This window comes from Pseudophryne corroboree, chromosome 4, assembly GCF_028390025.1.
Source record: "Pseudophryne corroboree isolate aPseCor3 chromosome 4, aPseCor3.hap2, whole genome shotgun sequence".
Lineage (NCBI taxonomy): Eukaryota > Metazoa > Chordata > Amphibia > Anura > Myobatrachidae > Pseudophryne > Pseudophryne corroboree.
This window is the reverse complement of record NC_086447.1, coordinates 753,684,404-753,708,747: the sequence shown is the minus strand read 5'-3', so window position 1 is coordinate 753,708,747 and position 24,344 is coordinate 753,684,404. Positions and strand designations below refer to the sequence as shown.

The 24,344-nt window shown below is 43.6% G+C and overlaps 1 protein-coding gene across 3 annotated transcripts in view; it reads right to left on the bottom strand.

Moving 5' to 3' along the window:
• The window catches only part of CFAP61 (cilia and flagella associated protein 61), an 844,658-nt gene that overhangs the window by 11,142 nt on the left and 809,172 nt on the right, over window positions 1-24,344 (bottom strand). For all 3 annotated transcript variants that reach the window (XM_063918168.1, XM_063918169.1, XM_063918170.1), the window contains one exon: window positions 2,541-2,631. In XM_063918168.1, coding sequence (XP_063774238.1) covers window positions 2,541-2,631 — 91 coding nt within the window. The remainder of the gene's footprint in view (window positions 1-2,540; window positions 2,632-24,344) is intronic.

The window sequence follows — 24,344 nt, the reverse complement described above, 5'->3', positions numbered from 1 at the left end:
TGACCCCCTATATCATAACTCGACAGACCATTCCCAGGTGCCTATGCAACAGATTGTGTTTACATTTGTTGTATCTAAGCATTATTCTACCTGTCTTCTCATACCCTGAATGTTCATGACTCCAATTGTTTGCTTGTGAACCTGCCCCTAACTTCTTCTACTTTTCTGAACATATTCTGCCTGAGTTTATCTTGTCCAGTTGTGTCAAACACAGCAACAACTGAATGTCGACATAAGTATTGCTGAGCCAGCTTGCTGTAATGTAATCAGGCTTGTCAGGATGGCACATACAGCGTCAGCATTGGTTTCAGGGTCACACCAGCAAAGTATTCCCGTGACCCTATCACTGACTACACAGTCACCCCACCCTAAAACTCAAAACCAGAGTTTATACCTCCTCCCCAAGCACTCACCAGCTAATCAGTCACACACACGTGCTCCACCTGTGGAGCTGAGATGTGTGTCTGTGTGTGTGTGTGGGGTGTGAGCTACTTTCGGAAAATAAAACCTCTGAAGGAGCTACACCCTCCCCCCAATGCGCGTGCATTCCTGCGAAAGTGGGTGTGGCCTCACAGAAGTGGTTGTGGTCTCACAACTACAAGTAATGCACCCCCCGCGTAGTGCCAGATACTCAAATAATGCCCCTCAGCAGTGCCAGATATACAAATAATGCCTCCCAGCAGTGCCAGATACACAAATAATGCCCCCCAGCAGTGCCAGATACACAAATAATGCCCCCCAGCAGTGCCAGATACAATGCCCCCCGCAAGTGCCATTTAAAATGCCCACCGCAGTGCCAGATAAAATGCCCCCCCCGCGGTGTCCGATACAATGCACCACACAGTGCTAACCTTTGCTGGCTTCTGCTCCTCCTGTATGCTGTGCGCGGCTCTCCTATGAAGTGCGGAGAGCGGCTGCGCTGAGGGTGACAGAGTCTCCGGCGGCGGGCATTTAAAATATGGTGCCAGTAAGTGAGCCAATCAAAACTTACGGTCCGGCAGCCAATCAGGTGCCGCCACTGCCGGTCCACGAGTTCTGATTGGCTGACGGCCGGCACCATATTAAAAATGAAGGGAGGAGGAGTGCCAGGGACTGCCCAAGCCGGTGCGCTCTGTGAGCTACCGAAAATACTATGGCAAGCTACCGGTAGCTCGCGAGCTACGGGCTGGAGATCACTGGTCTAGTCCATAGTTACCTACTTTTCAAATCTCCTCTCCTGGAGAAGCCCGGAGAAGGGACACTGCACACCACTTTGGGGGGCAGGGCAGAACTGTTGCTTCACTAGGCTCCGCCCCTGATACGGTGAAACACCCGCGATTTGCGGGTCTGCGGTGACGGGTTGGAGCTATAGGCTCCGCCACATCACAGAAAACACCAGTGATTCGCGGGTCTGTGACAAGGGGCGGAGCTAAATGATGTAACGCTAGTCATTTAGTCATGCTTCCTTCCAGCTCCCTGCGGCCCGTGACTGCTGGTGGTAATTATCATGCCATCCTGCCCGCATCACTAGGAAGAGGGCAGAATGCGGGAGTGCCACTTACTCTTCCGGGGCTGCGGGAGACTACCCTGAAAATCGTTTAGTCTTCCGCAGCTTCCGGGAGGGTAGGCAAGTATGGGCTAGTCTCTCACAGAAAGCATTAGTCTTTTTCATAAAACTACCCTGTTTGTCACACAGTATAGCGATAATGATTACTGACTGGTTCATTTGAATAGTCAGCTGCCACCCAGTGAGGCTAGTTCTAAAGGCCACAACCTGTGGGTTCTCTCAAGCAGTGCTCATCAGCCTTTTGCAGAGTGGCAGTACTGTACGCAGTATCTAACCTGCTACAAGCTGCAGCAGTGGATAATAAATGACTGGAACAATTTTACATTGCTCTTGTGCAGGGACAGCTGTGCCCGCAATCTCAAACACTTCTCTTAAAGAAGTTTAATAATACTAGCTGGCAGCAAACACAGCAGAGGCTGTGATGAAGACTATAATGGGATTAGCCCTTTAGCCGCATAGGTGTAAAGAGCAGGTCACATGCAGAGAAATCAAAATACAAGTATCCCCACCTGGGCTACTTATACTGTATATGAGTTGTAAACCTTTCAAATCTCAATGCCCATGCCACATGCCACATTTAGTATTCTACCCCCAATCCTTCCTAGCCATGCCAATAAAACGTTTATACCCATATCTGACATGCAGGAGGGAGAAATGAGAAATAAGGGAGCAATAAATGGTGAAGTTGGTTAGAACATGGCATCAGTATGGGGTACGTAGCCTACCAACACCACTCAAAATATCAGGACAACATGGTAATTTCCATGTCATGCGAGTTGTTATGTTAGTACTCACTACTGCAACAAGTCAGCCATTTATATAGTCCCCTTCTGTGTGATCTTGAGAAACAGCCATGTATAATTATTTTGGGTTCATGCCAATATATCTTGCTAAAGGCTGTCAGAATCCACAAAGTGACCAGTCCTAAGGAGCTGTGAGTGCTAGGACTGAACTACACGTCTTAGAGAAAAGGAGACATTAGTGATTCTCTTACTTTCTTGGATGTCAGGATTTCACGCACTTCTTGCTGGAAATCAATAAACCGATCGTGATAGATGGCCATGCACCACGCTTCCATGAAGTAGCTGTTTTCAAAAGAAGAAGAAGCAGAAATTGAGTTATCTAGTGAACCTCTCATTAACGGCTAATAAAGTATTTACCTGATTTTTCTCTCCCCCCCCCCCTTTTTTTTTTCTTTCATAATTTACAGCTCAGGACCCATCAGGACCGTTTGTTCATAAAATGCCTCGCCATAACAGCATGGTCAATCAATTTTTTTAATGGATGTTCCTGATGTACAGCCAGCTCTAGTAATTACATTTAAAGTGGCTTAATTCAGAGCTGTGGCAAGACCCAGTGAAGAATCCTGATTTTATCAGAATTTAAAAGCCTGAAGACCTGTGAGGGACCATGTCTCCATTATCCGGTCTCATTTGAGAAAAGCAGATTGTAGGATTAACTGAACTGGTGCATAAACAAATTAAATTTGTGTAGACAATGACACAAATGTTGTTCAGCATTAAGGTTTGAGGATTAATACATGACAGAAAAACAGGACACCACAGTGTTGCAATACAGCGACAGGATTTCTACCCACATTTCCAACTTTCTTGTTTTGTTCAAGAATATCTTTTTCTAAGCATTATAATTCATTTATAATCATGTGTGGCTTCAGCTCCATAACTGTAAGTTCTGTGTACTGGTCATGCAGGCAATTACTCTGCTGTATTGTCAATGGACGGCTGACAAAATGTTGTTTAGCAAGTATAGAATTTATGTAGGAACACGGGGACATTGCTTATTTATTTTCAGTTTCTATTCCTAATGAGGAACAGTTTTACATCATATGTTTTTAAGTATAATACTGGCAGTTCTAAAATGATAAATGGTTGCAAACTACATGATAATCTTACTACCATTTACAGTTATTACAGACGATTACATATATTATTATCATTACCAGTTATTTATATAGCGCATACATATTCCGCAGCGCTATATGTGTAAATGTTCAGCAATGGCAGCAATAATAAGTACTGCTTCTCTTTACTTCTTCACTACTGCCTCACTTTTGTGCCTGTTGCATAATGCGAAGCATTTAATAATTGTTGCAACAATTGATTTTCCACTTAAGTTGTTCAATTTTAGGGGACTTTATATTTATTATCAGGACTTAAGTCTTATAGCAGCAATAAGAAATTAGGTATTGGCAAAATGTATGAAAACACTTCCATTTGTACAGATGTAGTATTTGTGTGTGAGGATGTGTGTGGGTGTGGGTGTGGGCAGAGCCGGCCCTAGCCAATTTGATGCCCTAGGCAAAATTTTGTCTGGTGCCCCCTAGCTCCGCCGCTAGTTCTGCATCTGTACCTGCAACGCTCAGGTAGTGGGGCCCACCGGGGGGTTACCCTGTGGGCCAGTTCAACTCTGCACAATGCCACACAGTAATGACCATAATACATATAATTCCACACAGTAAAGGAACCTTACACATATGCCCCACATTAGTAATGCCCATAATACACATATACTGCCACAGATACTGCCACACTTGCTGGTTATACAAAAAGATCAGTATCAAACATGTAGAAACTGTCCATTCTCTTCACTATTCAGTGTGTTTGCTGGTGTCTGTTACTGCATGCCCTTTACTTTATACTGTGGGAGCTAAATGCTCTGCCCTCCAGTCTGATGTGTCCGAAAGTCACGCTGCACTGATGTTTAGAAATAGCACAACGCAACTTACTGACCACGTTACAGTGCTGGGTGGCAGGGGAATTTTACGGTATGGATAGACTAGGAAATAAAGTGTGGGGAGAACACTGCCCATGTTATGTCCCTGCAGACACCTGGGGTTTGCACAGGGATAAGGGACACACACAGGATAGCAGGGTCCCCCTCCCCCATGTGCACAAGCAGTATAGGTGATGTCAGGTTTCTGTGAAGCAGTCTTCCAAAATACACATGTGTTATCATAAGAAGCCATCCAGTAATAACCTTATATAGTCAGTAAAAATGTCACAGGTCCAGGAATTGCATTTACTGGGCTTCTGCTGTCTGTCTGAGGTCTCACAAGTCAGGGGCATTCAAGCATGTCAGAGGAAGTTTAAGGCACAGTGTGCATTTTTTTGACAAATGTAAACAGCAGTGTAAACAAGTACTGATTGAATACATTTGGAAAGTAACAGTTAGTTTGCGGACTGTCCCTCTCAGCATGAGATGCTGCAGGGACATGCTTGGATGCCCCTAGACATACTTGAATGCCCTAGGCAAATGCCTAGCCTGCCTATAGCTAAGGCCGGCTCTGGGTGTGGGGGTGAGTGTGTATTAAAGGGCTTAAACATTTGGTGTGCTTTAATATTTCCTTTACAGGGTACTACAGCGGGCCCTTAATACCGCGCATAAGATGAATCGACACATTTATTTTCCTGCACACAATGCTAGGGCAATTACATCAGACTTGCGTTCAAATCTGCATCAGCCAGTCAGTTTGAGCAGTCACAGCCCTATTTAGGGAACATATTTAGCAGGCAGTATTTGCAGATATTCCCCCAAAACAGTCCTTTTGGGGGCTACATACAAATACTAAGGATCCTGTGGATATATGTACAAAGGCCTTACATCAAGTGGTTGTATGTGTGAATCATTACAGATCTTGGGCCCAGTGGCTAACACCATCTTCAGGTGGCGTTGCCAATGGGGTATATTCCACAAAAGTCACTCACCAACAATGATCGGGAGAGATAATGCATTGGTGAGGTGACCCTGTGAAGTGTGTCCACCCTGGCAGTGGCATTACCCCATGCTAGTTGAGCCCAGGGCTGGTTCTTTAAATATGGGGGAACCCCTACGCAATTTTTTCCACAGATTTTTAGAACCAGATCCGGCTATTTGGCTTTGTGCTGGTTACGCAGATGCGGGTTGGGGGGGCATTTTAATCACTTACGCATACAGATGCACTGCACAGATCACACTTATCTCTGTAGGCGTCTGCAAAACACCCTGCTCACAGGAAGGTCTATAGAATTCGTCCATAACATTACTGAACTCGCACACAAATAAATGTGATTACTTAGAACATTGCAAAAAACAATTCTGTCAAACATAATTCTTAGTAAATTTGAGTGTTTGAACTTGAAAAACTCTCACAATATCCAGCGTATTTGATCTCGAACCAAACATGATTCTTAGTAAATTTCTCTCTCTTACCTACAAAGCTCTCATCCTCACTCATTCCTGCATCTCCAGCCTTATTTCCTCACATATTCACTCTAGCTCCAGCAACATTACCACCCTTGCCACCCCTCCTCGTAACTGCTGTTCCTGCCCTCCTCCACTCCCTCTTTTTCCTATTCTGTACCCCTCTATCCTTTACAGATTGTAAACTTGTGCGTGCAGGACCATCTCACCCTTATTGTCTCTTCATAACTATGGTAACTGCACATTGGTCAAATATGCCCAGGCACGTTAAGTCAGGTGGTAGAGTGCTAAGTACAGTATATTAGATAACTGCTCATCACACCCAAAAAGTCTGCTTCTACCATATTTGGTAATGCAACATTACTGCAGGTGATTTATGCCCTTATTTATCAATGAATTATAAATTTAGCTGTGAGTGATAAATTGCACCAACCAACCAGCTCCTGTCATTTTTCAAACACAGCCCATGACATGGAAGTTATGATCTGATTGGCTGGTGCAATTTATCACTCACTGATAAATAATAATAATAATTTTATTTATATAGCGCTCTTTCTCCAATAGGACTCGAGGCGCTTAACAGATACATAGCATAATATAGTACAGAAAATAATGAAGCACAGAAAAGCTTTTAATAAAATACAGAAGAATGAAGATACTAAAGGAACATTATGGAAAGGCTTGCGTAAACAGGAAAGTCTTGAGTCTACTTTTGAAGGATTCTATAGTTGAGGCCTCTCGCACTGTGCGGGGAAGTGAGTTCCATGGAGTCGGAGCCGCATGACTAAAAGCTCGACCCCCAGATGAATTACGGGAGATATTAGGTACTGCTAAAAGTCCTTCATCTACAGATCGCAGTAATCGAGTGAGGCAGTATGGGGTCAGAAGCTGCTTCAGGTACCTTGGGCCCTGGTCATGTAGTGCTTTGAAGCTCAGTAAGCCAATCTTGAAGATGATTCGCCATCTTAAAGGCAGCCAGTGAAGGGAGTAGAGGATGGGTGTTATGTGGCTAGAATGGGGCTGGTTGGTTAACAGCCTGGCAGCTGTGTTTTGCACTAGCTGTAAGCGGTGCAATTCTTTTGCTGGGAGACCAAGGTAGAGGGCATTACAGTAGTCTAATCGAGATGATACAAATGCATGGATAACTTTTGGTAGATCATCTGAGGGAATTAAGTGCTTGAGTCTGGCTATGTTCCTCAGGTGAAAGAATGAGGATTTGATTGTGGCTGATATCTGATTTTTAAGTGTCAAGCCACCATCCAGGTCAATGCCAAGATTCCGCACACGATCAGTGGTTTGTAATTCCGAATCCCTGAGTGTAAGTCCAGTTGGTTAGCTATGCTGCAGTCTTGTCCTTTGATGTTGCGGTCCCATCATAAGGACCTCTGTTTTATCCAGGTTCAATCGCAGCCAACTGGTGCTCATCCACTCCTGGAACTCAACTAGACAGCCATGTAGGGTTGCTATTGGGTTATCAGTGCCCAGTGCAAAGGACAAGTACAGTTGTGTATCATCTGCATAGCAGTGGTAGACCAGGCCATGGCGCCTGATTATTTCACCCAGCGGGAGCATGTATACGGCAAAAAGCATGGGGGATAGTATAGAATCTAGTGGGACACCACATGGCAATGGCACTGATGGTGATGAGTATACTCCAGACGATACTCTCTGTGATACTCCAGACGATACTCTCTATGACCTGCCTGTGAGAAATTATTTGAACCAGCTTAGGACTGTGCCATCCAGTCCACAAAAATGTATCAGTCGCTCAATCAGAAGCCCATGGTCGACGGTATCAAATGCTGCAGAGAGATCCAGAAGGATTAGTATTGAACAGTCACCTCTGTCTCTTGCCATCAGAAGATCAAATAAGGGCATAGTCCCCTTTACTGCATCATGATTAAGGCTGGAGAGATTAGAGGCTTTTTCACATGCAGACCTGCCGCTCATTTGGTAGTCTATTTTATTCTACTATTGCCCTGTGAATTGTCAGCGGTTTCTATCAGTTTTACAAACACGATGCTTAGTAAATCTTGGATTTGTATTCCTGTCTATGAATTTTGTGTTTGCACTAATGGTCTAATGACGTCTTAAGTAATTTTTTCATGTGATTTCCCGTCTAATTTGCTTTTATTAAATCTCTGATCTGCAAAATCAACAGAAATCGTAAATTTAACCTCCCAAGAGTTTCTCACCCTAGTTCTTCTCAGGGCTGTTTACTCCCTAACTAATACCCCTTTTACAACGCCAGCATATAACACAGGTTATTGCACATTAGTGCGCATAACCCGTGTTGCTGGTTGGTGTAAAAGGGTCAAGTTGGAATAATACGGGTCGAGTGACCCGGTATTCCAACTCGTGTAGTCTGCAGGGTTGAATGGGATTCGGTCTTTAGGTCGACACTGTCTAGGTCGACCACTATTGGTCGACAGTAAGTAGGTCGACATGGTTTCTAGGTTGACAGTGTCTCTAGGTCGACATGTACTAGGTCGACATGACAAAAAAGGTCAACATGAGTTTTTAACTTTTTTTATTTTTTTAACTTTTTCATACTTTACGATCCACGTGGACTACAATTGGGAACAAAAACCTGTGCTGAGCGCAGTAGTAGCGGAGCGAGGCACCTTGCCTGAAGCCGCTCGCCGTGCGAGGGGACACGGTGCACTAATTGGGGTTCCCGGTCACTCTACGAATAAAACGACACCAAAAACAATTAAAAAACTCATGTCAATCTAGTACATGTTGACCTACAGTCCCTGTTATTTATTTATTTATTAACAGTTTCTTGTATAGCGCAGCATATTCCGTTGCGCTTTACAATTAGAACAACAGTAATAGAACAAAACTGGGTAAAAACAGACAGACATAGAGGTAGGAAGGCCCTGCTCGCAAGCTTACGATCTATAGGGAAATAGGCATAGATACACAAGGATAGATGCTACCTATTGCATAATGGTCCACCAGATTGCTAGGTTCTTAATGGGTTGTATGATGATACCCCACAAAGTTGGCCAAGTGTCAGGAGGGTGTGAGACTAAAGAAAGACAAGATATGTGATGTTATGAATACTCTACAGAGGATGTAATTAGATAGGGAAGCACTGAAGGTTATGTGGGTGGGTCTGGAATTTGATAGGCTTGTCTGAATAGGTGAGTTTTCAGGGAACATTTAAAGGTTTGGAGACTAGAGGCGAGTCTTACTGTGCGTGGGAGGGCATTCCACAGAGTGGGTGAAGCCCGGATAAAGTCCTGTAATTTTGAGTGTGAACAAGTAATGCGTGTGGATGAGAGACCGATAGATCTTGTGCAGAGCGGAGAGGTCGGGTAGGGAGATATTTTGAGATGAGTGAAATGATGTATGTTGGTTCAGTTTGGTTATTAGCCTTGTATGTGAGTAAAAGTATTTTATATTTAATACGGTAGAATACCGGTAACCAATGGAGGGACTGACAGAGCGGATCTGCAGACGATGAATGTCTGGCAAGGAAGATTAGCCTCGCAGCTGCATTCAAAATGGATTGTAGTGGTGAGAGCCTATGTTTGGGAAGACCGGTCAGGAGACTATTACAATAATCAATGCGGGAGATAATGAGAGTATGGATTAGAGTTTTTGCTGTGTCTTGTGTAAGATATGGTCGTATTTTGGATATGTTTCTTAGATGTATGTAACATGATCTTGAGACAGATTGAATGTGGGTAACAAAGGACAGTTCAGAGTCAAGAATGACACCTAGGCAGCGAGCTTGTGGGGTAGGGGTGATTGCCGAGTTCTCAACAGTGATAGAGATATCAGGTTGGAAACTACTATTGGCCGGTGGAAATATAATTAATTCTGTTTTGGAAATATTAAGTTTGAGGTGGCGAGATGTCATCCAAGATGAAATGGCAGAGAGGCATTCAGTGACACTGCCCAATACAGATGGGGACAAATCAGGTGGAGGATAGGTAGATTTGAGTATCATCCGCATACAGATGGTACTGAAATCCGAAAGAGTTGATTAGTTTGCCAAGAGATGTGGTATAGATAGAGAAAAGCAGAGGACCTAGGACTGAGCCTTGCGGTACTCCAACTGAGAGAGGTAGCGAAGGAAAGGTGGAATCAGAGAAACGAACACTGAAGGAGCGATTAGATAGGTAGGATGAGAACCAAGAAAGGGCTGTGTCCTGAATACCTAGGGATTGTAGTGTTTGTATGAGAAGAGAGTGGTCAACAGTGTCAAAAGCAGCAGAGAGATCAAGGAGAATAAGTAGCGAGTAATGTCCTTTAGATTTAGCAGTGACCAAATCATTCGCTACCTTAGTCAGTGCTGTCTCTATGGAGTGTTGGGCACGAAATCCTGACTGAAGTGGGTCCAGTAAGTTGTGTGAGTTAAGAAAGTGTGTGAGGCGAGTGTAGGCTAGTCTCTCAAGTAGCTTGGAGGGGCATGGGAGCTGAGAGATGGGACGATAGTTAGAGAGAGAGTTCGGGTCAGAGTTTTGTTTTTTCAGAATGGGAGTAATCACTGCATGCTTGTATAGAGAAGGAAAGATACCAGTAGACAGGGAGAGATTACAGATTTTCGTTAAGGTTGGGATGAGCACAGTAGACAGAGCTTTACTAATTTGTGAGGGTATAGAGTCAAGGGGAGAGGTATTAGAGTAGGCAGATGAAAAGAGTGCAGGGAATTGAGCAGGTCACTTGCTGTGGAAGAGCATACCATTTCATTTTGGATCTTGTCAATCTTGTCCTTGAAATAGGAAGCAAGATCTTGCGCACTGACAGTGGCTGGTGGGTTAGGTGAGGGAGGGACAAGAAGTGATTTAAATGTATTAAAAGTCGCTTGGGGTTAGAGGCTTGAGCAGAGATGAGAGATTGAAAATATGTTTGTTTGGCAGTGTCCAGAGCATTACGATAAGTGTGGTAGGTGGTCTTATATGTGAGAAAGTCACTTGAACTACGAGATTTACGCCACTGGCGTTCAACTTTACGTGAGAGTTTTTGTAAGTGTCTAGTGTATTTATAGTGCCACGGTTGACATCTAAGTCTACGTGTAGTGTGATGGGTAGCTGGAGCCACTTCATCAAGTGCTGTTTCTAGAGTTTGGTTAAGGTGTGACACAGCAGTCTCTGGAGAGGTGCATGTAGAAATTGGTGAGAGCAGTGGTTGCAGAGAGGTAGATAGTTGTTGAAAATTAATAGCGTTAATATTTCTGCGGGTAAGAGGTGTCCTTGTAGACTTTAGGGACATTGAGTTTGAAGTAATGGAGGAGAGCATGCAGGTGATAAGGTTGTGATCTGAGAGAGGGAAAGGAGTGTTAGTGAGTTCAGAAACAGAGCATAGTCTGGTGAATACAAGATCAAGGCAGTGGCCCTCCTGATGAGTAGGGGAGTCAGTCCATTGGGAGAGGCCAAGAGAGGAGGTTAGAGAGAGTAGTTTAGAGGCATGGGGAGATTGTGGACTGTCAATAGAGAGATTGAAATCGCCCATAATGATGGTGGAGATGTCAGAGGATAGAAAGTGAGGGAGCCAAGCAGAAAAATCTTCCAGAAACTTTTTGGGTTGCCCAGGTGGGCGATAGATAGCTGCAACACGCAGAGAGAAAGGGGTGAAAATCCTAATAGAGTGTACTTCAAAGGATGTATATGTGAGTGAGGGAACAGGTGGTAAAACGATGTGCGTGTAAGATTTGGACAGTAATATTCCAACACCACCTCCTTTAATGTTACCAGGCCTGGGGGCCCTGTTGACCTAGAAACCTTGTCGACCTACTTACTGTCGACCAATAGTGGTCGACCTAGACACTGTCGACCTAAGTATAGTCTATCTAACATAGCACACCCGGGTTGAACACGGGTTTAACCCGGCAAACTGTGCAGTGTAAACAGGAGCCCCATCGACCCGGCTTCCCATTTTCAGTGGTGAACAGGCGGCGCTTGGAGATCATGTGATCCCCAAGCACCGCCGCGTCACCTGCAATGTCACCAACCTGGCAATATGCCAGGTTGGTGACTGCAGTGGGAAAGTAGGCTGACATGGGTCGCAACCGTGAAGCACCCGTGCCCGGCTCTTGGCTGCGACCCTTGATTTTAGTCTAAAAGAGGTATAACTGAACAGCTTTAGTGCAGGTTGGACATACTAATGTACATGTAAATGTAAGACTGCCACATAATGTACTAGTTTCACAATGGGGGTAATTCAGACCTGATTGCAGCAGCAAATTTGTTAGCAGTTGGGCAAAATCATGTGCACTGCAGGTGGGGCAGAGGTAACATTTGCAGAGAGAGTTAGATTTGGGTGGATTATTTTGTTTCTGTGCAGGGTAAATACTGGCTGCTTTATTTTTACACTGCAATTTAGATTTCAGTTTGAACACACCCCACCCAAATGTAACTCTCTCTGCACATGTTATATCTGCCCCCCCCTGCAGTGCACATGGTTTTGCCCAACTGATAACAAATTTGCTGCTGCGATCAACTCTGAATTACCCGCTTTGATAGAAAGAATGTAAATAAAATAATATTATAACCTTATACACCACATTTAAACAGATGTATCTTTACCATCCTATCCGTGGGTCAATGACACCAATTAATTTTGCCACCCTATAAGTAGGTATAAGAGGGCGTCCTATTGTGGACCGCTAGTAAGTCAGAATGGATGCTAGTTCCTCAAGGAGCTAGAAAGGATGTCATTGTTATGGATACATTAAATGCTTATGTGTGCTTTTGTTAATCAGTAAAAAGGTATTTTTTTTGTATTTTCAGAGAATTTCACTTTAATTTTACAACTAAACTGAGTGTTCAATGTAATTATTGAGCGATGGGATACAAGGAGCTTCAAAGCCCTTCCGAGTTAATAATAATACTGTTTTAAGAATTATTTTATTAATTAAAACACAGACATTAAAAAGAATAATAGATGTCTGTTGGCACTTTGCGGCTTCATATTATGCAAAACCCTTAATAGTGTAAGCTGAAAAGCAGTAAATATTATACCTTTGTTTCACAAGATTAGTTATTAAGTTAATTCTAATTGGCTAAATTGAATAATGTGAATTGTTCCAGACTTTCAATTTGTACGAGAGACATGTTTAATATTGTTTTGTATGTTTCCAGACCTGGAACTGGATTTCTTCTATGCTGAGCGAACTAAAGACTGCAGCTACCAGACTCCTCTTTGTGTAACGTTGCAGAACAGTGGGGGTAATTCCAAGTTGATTGCAGCAGGAAATTTTTTAGCAGTTGGGCAAAACCATGGGGGCACTTCCAAGTTGATCGCAGCAAGAAATTTTTTTAAGCAGTTGGGCAAAACCATGTGCACTGCAGGGGGGGGGGGGCAGATATAACATGTGCAGAGAGCGTTAGATTTGGGTGTGGTGTGTTCAATCTGCAAACTAAATTGCAGTGTAAAAATAAAGCAGCCAGTATTTACCCTGCACAGAAACAAAATAACCCACCCAAATCTAACTCTCTCTGCACATGTTATATCTGCCCCCCCTGCAGTGCACATGGTTTTGCCCAACTGCTAAAAACTTTCCTGCTGCGATCAACTTGGAATTACCCCCCATGTGCACTGCAGGGGGAGCAGATATAACATGTGCAGAGAGAGTTAGATTTGGGTGGGTTATTTTGTTTCTGTGCAGGGTAAATACTGTCTGCTTTACTTTTACACTGCAATAACAGTGCAATTTAGATTGCAGATTTAACTCACCACACCCAAATCTATCTCTCTCTGCACATGTTATATCTGCCTCCCCTGCAGTGCACATGGTTTTGCCCAACTGCTAAAAAATTTCCTGCTGCGATCAACTCAGAATTACCCCCAGTGTCTCTTTATTGTCTAGATCAGGCATGTCAAACTCAAAATCCCAGCTGGGCCGAACAATCAAGGTCTAAAGGGGGTTACACATGGAGAGATCCGTTCTTAAAATGTAAGCAATCTGACTAGATTGCTTAGATTTTAAGCATGGATCTCTCGTGTGTATGCCTATCGCCGGCGCTAGATTGGCCTGCATGCAGGCACAATCTAGCACATTGCTCATTTCAGAGCTCATTTCGCTGTGCTGAGAGGGGGGAAAGATGTGTGCTGAGCGGTCTGTGAGAGATCGCTCAGCACACATCTCGTCTTGTGTATACTGCCCTGAAGTCTTGTGTGGGTCGCAAGAAAAAGAGTCTTATATGCAATTTTCAAAAGTTTTTTAAAAAATCCAACAACAAAGTATAATCAAAGAGATGTCAAGTATCGTGAAGAAAACATTTACTTTAATGCAGTGGTGCAAGTAGGAAAAATTTCATAGTGGTACTGTGTGCGCCATAAAAATGGGTGTGAGATAAACATATGGGGGCCAGATACAAATATGCGCTCAGTAGTGCAGTGCCAGATACACATATGCCACCAATAGTGCCAGATACACATATGCCACCAGTACTGCAGTGCCAGATACACATATGCCCCCAATAGTGCCAGATACACATAAGCCTCCACAGTGCCAGATACACATATGCCCCCTCGGTGCCAGATAACAAATATGCCCCCACAGTGAAAGATACACATATGCCCCTTCTATGTGAGATAACAAATATGCCCCCACAGTGAAAGATACACATATGCCCCCTCTGTGCCAGATAACAAATATGCCCCCTCAGTGAAAGATAAACATATGCCCCTCTTTGCCAGATAACAAATATGCCTCCACAGTGAAATGTACACATATATACCCTTGGTGCCAGATAACAAGTATGCCCCCACAGTGAAATTTACACAGGTGCCCCCAGCAGTAAGCTCACCGCACATTTCACGGCTCTGCTCACCATGACTCTGCTGCAGCTGGACGTCTCTGCTCGCGCTGCCTCCTCTGTATCTGGACGGCTCTGCTCGCGCTGCCGCTGTAGGTGGTAGGGGCTGCATGCGGCCCGCAGGGCGCGAGTTTGACACGTCTGGTTTAGATACATGTATAAATCCAGACAGATGGGACGCATAAGGGCTGGATTAAGGCTTGTGGGGGGGCAATGGGGCAACTAAACTGTGAGGGTCCCCTGGCCCCACTAATAAAACTGACAATACCCCTGCACATCCCTTGCATATCCCTCCCTACATCCACAATAAAACTGCCTACCCCTCCCTGCCAGCCTGCTCACATCCATTGCTGCCACTACAACACTGCCCCTTAGCTTGTAGTGTATTACATTATGTCTGCAACCCCACCACGGACTGGCTCCCAGCAGCAGTTGTGGTATAATACACTACGACGCTGCTGGGAGCCGACAGATCGGGCAAGATTTGCGGCAGTCTGGGTGCCCTAAATGTGTTGGGGCCCCTGGACAACTGCCCTATCCATCCACCTATAAGGCCACATGCACTGGGGTTTTAGATTTGGTAGACTAGATGGGCGTGTAGCCAGAGCTGCTGCCTGTAATGAGTTGTGTGTCTGCATCATTAGCACCAGATTATGGGGGTGATATAGACCTGATCACTGCTGTGCGTTTTCGTACAGCGGGCGATCAGCAATAGACTGCACATATGTATGCACCGCAATGCGCACGCGCGTCGGCAAACAGGCATCGCCGGAAAGCATCAGGATGGTGTGAAAATTTCGATCGCAGGGGCGCTCGCAAGGTGATTGACAGGAAGAGGCCGCTTGTGGGTGGTAACTGACTGTTTACTGGAAGTGTCAGGGAAAATGCAGGCATTCCCAAGCGTTCTCAGGGAGGGTTTCTGACGTCGGCTCCGGACCCGATCAGCCCATTCTCATCGCACTGTAGGAGTAAGTCCTGGGCTGCGCACAGACTGCACACACAGGAAAAATCATTCACTGGTGAGTGAGGTGTGAACGGATTTGCAGCTGTCCGCTGACTGAGGTTTTTTTTGGCAGCTCGGCGTACACATGCGATCGCACACTTACACGGCAAATTTACACTCCCCTTGGGTGATGACTATCTGATCGCAGGACAACAATTTTAGCAACCCAGCGATCAGGTCTGAATCACCCCATAAGCTGCATCTCCTACATCTAGCTTTGGATAGCTGTAGGTGCCAATTATAATGATGGCGGCTTTTATCATACACAGTAGAGTGTGGCGGTGCGGTTGCATTAGTTGAGACAGAGGGATCAATCCAATTAGGTGCGAGTTGCAGAATGAGAGTTGCGAGTTGCCGTTTTCTCTGTGAATCAGCATTTTGCAATTCAACTTACAATAAACCTGGCAGAGTAAACTCACATTTTTCTGTTCGCATCTCCCTGATTGTCAGAGAGGGAATAATCCTTATTTTAAGGTTAAAATGTCGAGACACCGTGCAGAACCCCTTGGTTGTAGCAGGGACACAGAGAGAGTGATAGCAGGGACCGAGAGACAGCAGGGACATAGAGAGAGTGGAAGTGGGGACATAGATAGAGACAGAGAAGCAGCAGGGACATTGAGTAGATAGAGTGGCAGTAGAGACATAGAAAGACAGCAGGGACAGACAGAAGCAGCAGGGACATAGAGAGAGTGACAGCACGGACAGAGAGAGACAGCAGGAACAGAGAGATGCAGCAGGGACACGGACAGAGTGACAGCAGGGACAGAAAGAGAGATAGCAGGAACAGAGAGAGACAGCAGGAACAGAGAGAGGCAGCAGGGACATAGAGAGAGTGACAGCAGGGACATAGACAGCAGGGACAGAGAGAGGCAGCAGGGACATAGAGAAAGTGACAGAAGGGACAGAGAGAGGCAGCAGGGACATAGAGCGAATGACAGTAGGGACAGAGATAGGCAGCAGGGACATAGCAGGGACAGAGAGAGGCAGCAGGGACATAGAGAGGCAGCAGGGACAGACATAGAGTGACAGCAGGGTCATGAGAGAGGCAGCAGGGACATAGAGTGACAGCAGGGACAGAGAGAAACAGAGGCAGTAGGGACAATGTAAGATTAACGGTGTGGGACCAGCAGCAGCCTGCTTCTGCTGCACACTGTGAGCAGGAGGAGAAGCCAGCAGTGAGGAAGAAAGGGTTGTGCGCTGTGGCCATACAGTCCCTGCTCAAATCACCAGCAAGCATCCCCGGCTCATGCCTCCGCTGCCACTTGTCATCACGCTGCCACCCAAACTGCGTTCCGGCTCAAAAATAGCCCTGTATATATTATACTGTATATACTGTATATAATTTGTGTATCTTTATATGCTTGTTTAACGGACCATGTATATACCGGTTCACCTCTTTCTCTACCCCCATTCTTGGCTCCACCCCTCTCTGGAAACCTCCCCTCCAGTGAATCCTCTGTTTGCCCATGGTATCCGTTACATTTCCAGTCAAAAGAATAGTGAATGTGTCATATAGTTTTATGTCCGCAAAGCTTATTGCAGGGGCATACCAGTTATATGCTTTACAGTCAATAGTGGGCCACGTCTTGTAACAGTGGCTCAGGTAACTCAGCGGGAGATGTACTAAGCCTTGGAGAGTGATAAAGTGGATGAAGCTAAAGTAGCAGCCAACCAGCTCTTAACTGCCACAGGCTGTATTTGAAAAGTGACAGGAGCTGATTGGGTGATACTTTATCTCTCTCCGCTTTATCACTCTCCAAGGCTTACAGCATCTGCCCCTCAGTACTGAGCAGACACCGCTTCAATACATGTAGTACCAACACTGCAGGTTGGCAGCTCAGCTCTCACTGACTGGAAACATGTTTCATATCACAGGCAGGGCTTCTCCTTTGCTGGAACGCACAGGAACACAATGTTACCACTTGTTTGACCTCACAGTCAATAATAAGATATAAAAAAAAGATCATGTTTACTGTGGTCCCAACATACTGGACACCATATTTGTATGTGTTCAATTTCTTTTTTATCTACAAAGGAGACAATAACAACAGGTACACTCATGTAAGCTTTGCACCATCTAAGCTTAACAAGAAAAGCAAGAATAGTAATAATGCACTGTAGTAAGTTAATGAAGGTAAGCAGCAGCCTACGGTCCAATCTTAAGTTCCAACTATAAAACAATAAAGAACAAATATTGTAAATTTACTTCATCATAATAAAACACATTCAGTTAGTAACCCTACCATTTACTTTCTGTTTGATCACCGAAACGTACTACTAGGTCTTATATTATATATAAAACATTTATGAAGTATTAAAAAGTCAAAGCAATTTCCTCCACATACTTTTTATGATACCAACTCAATTCATACTTAATAATAATAATAATAATAATAATAATAATAATAAAAATTAAAGACTCTCTCCTGTTGTCTGTTCCCATCTTGCCCATCTCTTCAATCTCTACCTCTCTTCAGGCACTGTCCCCTCTGCATTTAAGCATGCCCTGGTCTCCCCTATTCTTAAAAAACCCACCCTTGAGCCTGACACTTTCTACAACTATTGCAACATCTCTCTTCTCCCATTTGCCTCCAAACTCCTAGAGGTAAATTTACTAAGCACCGAGTTTGGTCGAGAGTGAATTCTCGGATGAGTTTTCATGATTTTCACAAACCGAAATGAAAAACACGGGTAAATAAATGTGTCCCCCAGCTGTGGCATTATCTTCTTGACTAGTGTAGCTTGGTGCTGATTTATAAAATACGGACCCCTGCCTCCTTCTCCCCCCCCCCCCCCCCACCATATGTTTGGAACCAGAACCGGTCCAAGAGCCCAGAGCTGGTTCTTAAAATACTGGTGGACCCCTACACAATTTATTCACAGTATTTTAAGAGCCAGGACCATCTCAAAGAGCCCAGTGCTGGTTATGCTTAGGAGGGTGGACCCCACACCGTTTTTATTCCCTATTTTTAACACTTTCTTACATTGTACACACAGAAGCGCTGCACGGATCTCAGACTTTTCACGCGGGCAAGCACAGGAACCATAAGGGAGAAGTGACACATTTTTACAAAACACAGGGGAGGAATCATGGTCTCATACACCATAGAAAAACACGATTTAGAAAATCTCGACTCACAGTAAATTTGGGAGTTTTGAGTGAAAAATTTTCCCTGAGTTCCATGGATCTCTAGCATGATTGTTCTCGACCAAAATCGCACCAAACACGGTTCTTAGTAAATTTAGGTGTATACACCCCGCTAGGGTGTATTGTCTACAGCCGCCTTATCACCTTCCTTTCCTCCCACTCTTTGCCTGACCCATTCCAGTCTGGCTTTCATCCCCTCCACAGAACTGCCCTCACAAAAGTCAGCAATGACCTCCTTGCTGCCAAATCCAAGGGCCACTACTCTCTGTTTATTCTCCTTGACCTCTACTGTTTTTGATGCTGTGGATCACTCTCTCCACCTGCAAATCCTGCATTCCCTCAGTCTGTGTGATACTACCCTCTCCTGGTTGTCCTCCTACCTCTCTGACCGTTCTCTCTCCGTCTTCTCTCATAACTCCACTTCCCTCCCACTTCCATTACGGTTGGTGTCTTCCGAGGTTCTCTTCTTGGGCCTCTCCTATTCTTCTCACCTTTTCATCCTCTCTAGGTTAGCTCATCTTGTCTTTTGGCCTCCAATATAATCTCTATGCTGATGACACTCTAATCTACCTTTCTTCCCGTGACCTTTTCCCCTCTCTATTCACTCGTATCTCCACCAACTGTTTCTCTGCTATTACTTACTGGGTGTGTCAGCGCGTATGATAATAATAATAATTTAACCATGAAAATTTTTGTTATTTTCATTTATGCCATAATTGACACAACTGTCCTGCTGGTCCATTCTCTGCAACAAATCCTAATTCTAAAGTCATTAGATTACAAGACCATAATAGGGTATGCTCATGTAGGTAAAGTTCACAGAGGACATGGCGACGGAACTGCGAGCTATGCAGAGCTGGGCTGAAGCGTAAATATGCCTGTTTCCAGGCGTATCATTTACACCAAGTACAGGCTGGTGCAGGAGCTTCTGTTGATGATGGTGTCTATCACTCTAAGCGTACCCATTAAGACGTGTAGAAATCTACATATGGCTGAATATACCTTTATTCCCATGCGTGCAATGTGGACATGATTACAGCCTACAGTGCAACTTTGCATGAGACCCATTCCATTGTCTCTGACCTTCTTTCTCTTATCGACTAGCAGTGCTCTTCAAAGTGACTGGGAAAACATGTCTGTGTGTATGAAACTGATGGCTCATAAACACTATGCAATATCGTTCACAATCTGAACGATATTGTTCAGTCCTAAATGATATTGCATATTGTGTATGCATGATCCGAAGTACAATGCATGCTTCCGCGGGTCGCATGCAACGCCGTACGTTGGACTGTATGCAGTCTTGATGAGGTGATATTGTGTGGTTTTGTACTCCAGTGATGATTTTGTTTCTAGACATCGTTTGCAGTGTGTACATACGATCCGATCTGATATGATATCTTATGCAATATCATATGATACTGTATCGTATGGGATCGCATAATGTGTACATAGCATTACACTGAATTACTGCTTTTATTTGCTTTTCTCTATTCTGGCTTTCAGAACTTTTTGGATAATATATTTTTGTGGATAAAAGATACCAAGCTTTTTATTTGGTCCAATAGATGGAACAAAAGGCTCTGCTCTGAAATATCTCATTTAATTTACTGATAATTATATTATGTTTAAGGACTCCACTGTAACCAATAGGGGAAATGCAATTATTGGCAATGTACAGCTACAGTAAAGCGTCATTGCGGGTTTTTCCTGCAGACTACTATGGGGATAGACACAATGTGCCTGTCGTTCCATCACGCTGAATTGTGGGAAGTTTAGGAGTGTAATATTTTATAATGAGTGGAAATGGGTCATGTTGGAGGGTCTAGTTTTACGTAGCGTCAAAGAGATTACTTAAATAAAAAAATCTTATTTAGGTCACAAATTCTGTTCAGTTATGTACAAACAATTGTTTTTAAGTGATAAAAATAATTACACAGCAAACCGACTTAGGTGTCAAGTGATATGTTCGGACTGTTGGAGAGAATAAGCAAAATTAGATGCTTTTAGAACAGCAAGACAGGACCTCTCATTCGAGGTAATTGCAAGGACGAGAGACACAATGAAACCTGACACCTAATGCTTTGTGAGAGATGCGAGTCAGTAGGAAAGGGCCAAATGAGCTGCTGATAAGGACAGCACAGTAACCATGACTTCAGCAAAGAGTCGCTTTATGTAACTTCCAATAAAAGGCATTTCTGTAAAATGCTGAAATAAAATGTAAAGCCTCCTCGCTAGAAACCAAGCAGAATTCCAAAGGGAAGCAAATACGCTCTTACGTTTATTCATTTACAGAGCAGGGATAGAGTAACATTAAGTAATTAGAAAAACATCGAAGGGAGAGGCGGCTAGCAAACTAAATAAAAGGAACAGGTGCCTCTGAGAGCAACAATGTAATGTCAGATGACACAGGCGAAATTCATAACAAGATAAAAAGGAAGAAGTGGCACCACGCTCGGGAACGGAAATTACCCATAAACACTGTTTTCTATTTTTTTCCTCTAAAGCCAGCAAGCATTACATTATTTCTGGGAAGTAAAGTTACGGAATAATACAAATGTAATATAAAATCATACAGTAATTACTGTATATGCACAAACATCTAAAAAAAAAAAAGACTTACAACACATAAAATCACTCTACCCCTAGCAGATTATGCAGTTGTAGGGGAGTATCCAATTAGCCATGGTAAGTTACCACGGCTAATTGTCCCGCTGGGGGCTATCCAATTAGCGTCTCGCGCCGGCTTATCTGGGATTCTGTTTCACCTGCCTCAGGCAGACAAAACCAAATCTCTGGAAACAGCCCTGTTCTATTTCAACTGAAAACACACAGGTAAAAAAATATCAGTGGAACATCAGAAAAAGTGCGAAAAATGGACGTATGCAAGTGCACCACCGCTATCTTTTTGCTTCGCAGCGGCTGCTTGTGACATTACGCAGCTGTCCTGAAAACGTTCAGGAAAAGCCTGCAATATCTGGACCACTCCCCCAAAATGCTGCATTGCCGGGATGCGACCGCAATGTGAAAGCCCACACACACGCGCACAGTGGACTTCACGTATGCGCAGGCGGACGAAAAGTGGACATCTGCGATTTTCGTAGTTTAGCGAATGAGGGCCTTAGTCTGTACAGAAATAATGCCTTACAATAGCCATTTACTTGTCCACTGGACTTTTTAAGCCTTTTTATAATGTTCTTGTAACTACTGTAGATCTTTGTGGATATGTTTGAATGTCTCCTCTTGAACTCAGTCTGGTTTCTCCTTTATATGGTGGTATATGTTAAAGGATGTAGTCAGCGTATTGACATTCACAACATCAACATTCAAAATAAGGCCACTATAATGTAACATGGTCAGAATGTCAACACATGACATAAAGGTTAGGCTGGTGTTAGGTTTAGGCTGCAATTAGGGTTAGTGTAAGGCTGCAAGTAGGGATAGGCTAAAATAACAGTGTCAAATAATGCTGAGCATTAGTGTGTAGCCCTTACAAGACCACATTATAAACATACCACACTTCTAACATTCCTACACAAGGGAGTTGTATGAGCTTAAGTATTTAACACTCTTCAAGATATACTTATGAAGCTGAGACTGCTGGAGAAAAGGAGTCATCACTGCTCTCTCCTATATAAATAGAGAGATGCCACAGAGACATCACTCCTCTCTCCTATATAAATAGAGAGATGCCACAGAGACATCACTCCTCTCTCCTATATAAATAGAGAGATGCCACAGAGACATCATTGATTTCTCCTATATAATAGAGAGATGCCACAGAGTCATCAATGCTTTCTCCTATATAAATAGAGAGAGGCCACGGAGACATCACTGCTCTCTCCTATATAAATAGAGAGATGCCACGGAGACATCACTGATTTCTCCTATATAGAGAGATGCCACAGAGACATCATTGATTTCTCCTATATAATAGAGAGATGCCACGGAGTCATCAATGCTTTCTCCTATATAAATAGAGAGATGCCACGGAGACATCACTGCTCTCTCCTATACAAATAGAGAGATGCCACGGAGACATCACTGATTTCTCCTATATAGAGAGATGCCACAGAAACATCACTGCTCTCTCCTATATAAATAGAGAGATGCCATGGAGTCATCACTGCTTTCTCCTATATAAATAGAGAGATGCCACAGAGACATCATTGATTTCTCCTATATAATAGAGAGATGCCACAGAGTCATCAATGCTTTCTCCTATATAAATAGAGAGATGCCACAGAGACATCATTGATTTCTCCTATATAATAGAGAGATGCCACAGAGTCATCAATGCTTTCTCCTATATAAATAGAGAGATGCCACTGAGACATCATTGATTTCTCCTATATAATAGAGAGATGCCACGGAGTCATCAATGCTTTCTCCTATATAAATAGAGAGATGCCACAGAGACATCACTGCTTTCTCCTATATAGAGAGATGCCATGGAGATATCACTGATTTCTACTATATAAATAGAGAGATGCCACGGAGACATCATTGATTTCTCCTATATAATAGAGAGATGCCACAGAGACATCACTGCTTTCTCCTATATAGAGAGATGCCACGGAGACATCACTGATTTCTACTATATAAATAGAGAGATGCCACAGAGACATCATTGCTCTCTCCTATATAAATAGAGAGATGCCACGGAGTCATCAATGCTTTCTCCTATATAAATAGAGAGATGCCACAGAGACATCACTGATTTCTCCTATATAAATAGAGAGATGCCACGGAGTCATCAATGCTTTCTCCTATATAAATAGAGAGATGCCACGGAGACATCACTGATTTCTCCTATATAATAGAGAGATGCCACAGAGTCATCACTGCTTTGTCCTATATAAATAGAGAGATGCCACAGAGACATCATTGATTTCTCCTATGTAATAGAGAGATGCCATGGAGTCATCAATGCTTTCTCCTATATAAATAGAGAGATGCCACAGAGACATCATTGCTCTCTCCTATACAAATAGTGAGATGCCACGGAGTCATCAATGCTTTCTCCTATATATATAGAGAGATGCCACGGAGACATCACTAATTTCTCCTATATAAATAGAGAGATGCCACGGAGTCATCAATGCCTTCTCCTATATAAATAGAGAGATGCCACGGAGACATCACTGCTTTCTTCTATATAAATAGAGAGATGCCATGGAGTCATCATTGCTTTCTCCTATATAAATAGAGAGATGCCACAGAGACATCATTGATTTCTCCTATATAACAGAGAGATGCCACGGAGTCATCAATGCTTTCTCCTATATAATAGAGAGATGCCACAGAGACATCACTGCTTTCTCCTATATAGAGAGATGCCACGGAGACATCACTGATTTCTACTATATAAATAGAGAGATGCCACAGAGACATCATTGCTCTCTCCTATATATAAATAGAGAGATGCCACGGAGTCATCAATGCTTTCTCCTATATAAATAGAGAGATGCCACAGAGACATCACTGATTTCTCCTATATAAATAGAGAGATGCCACGGAGTCATCAATGCTTTCTCCTATATAAATAGAGAGATGCCACGGAGACATCACTGATTTCTCCTATATAATAGAGAGATGCCACAGAGTCATCACTGCTTTGTCCTATATAAATAGAGAGATGCCACAGAGACATCATTGATTTCTCCTATATAA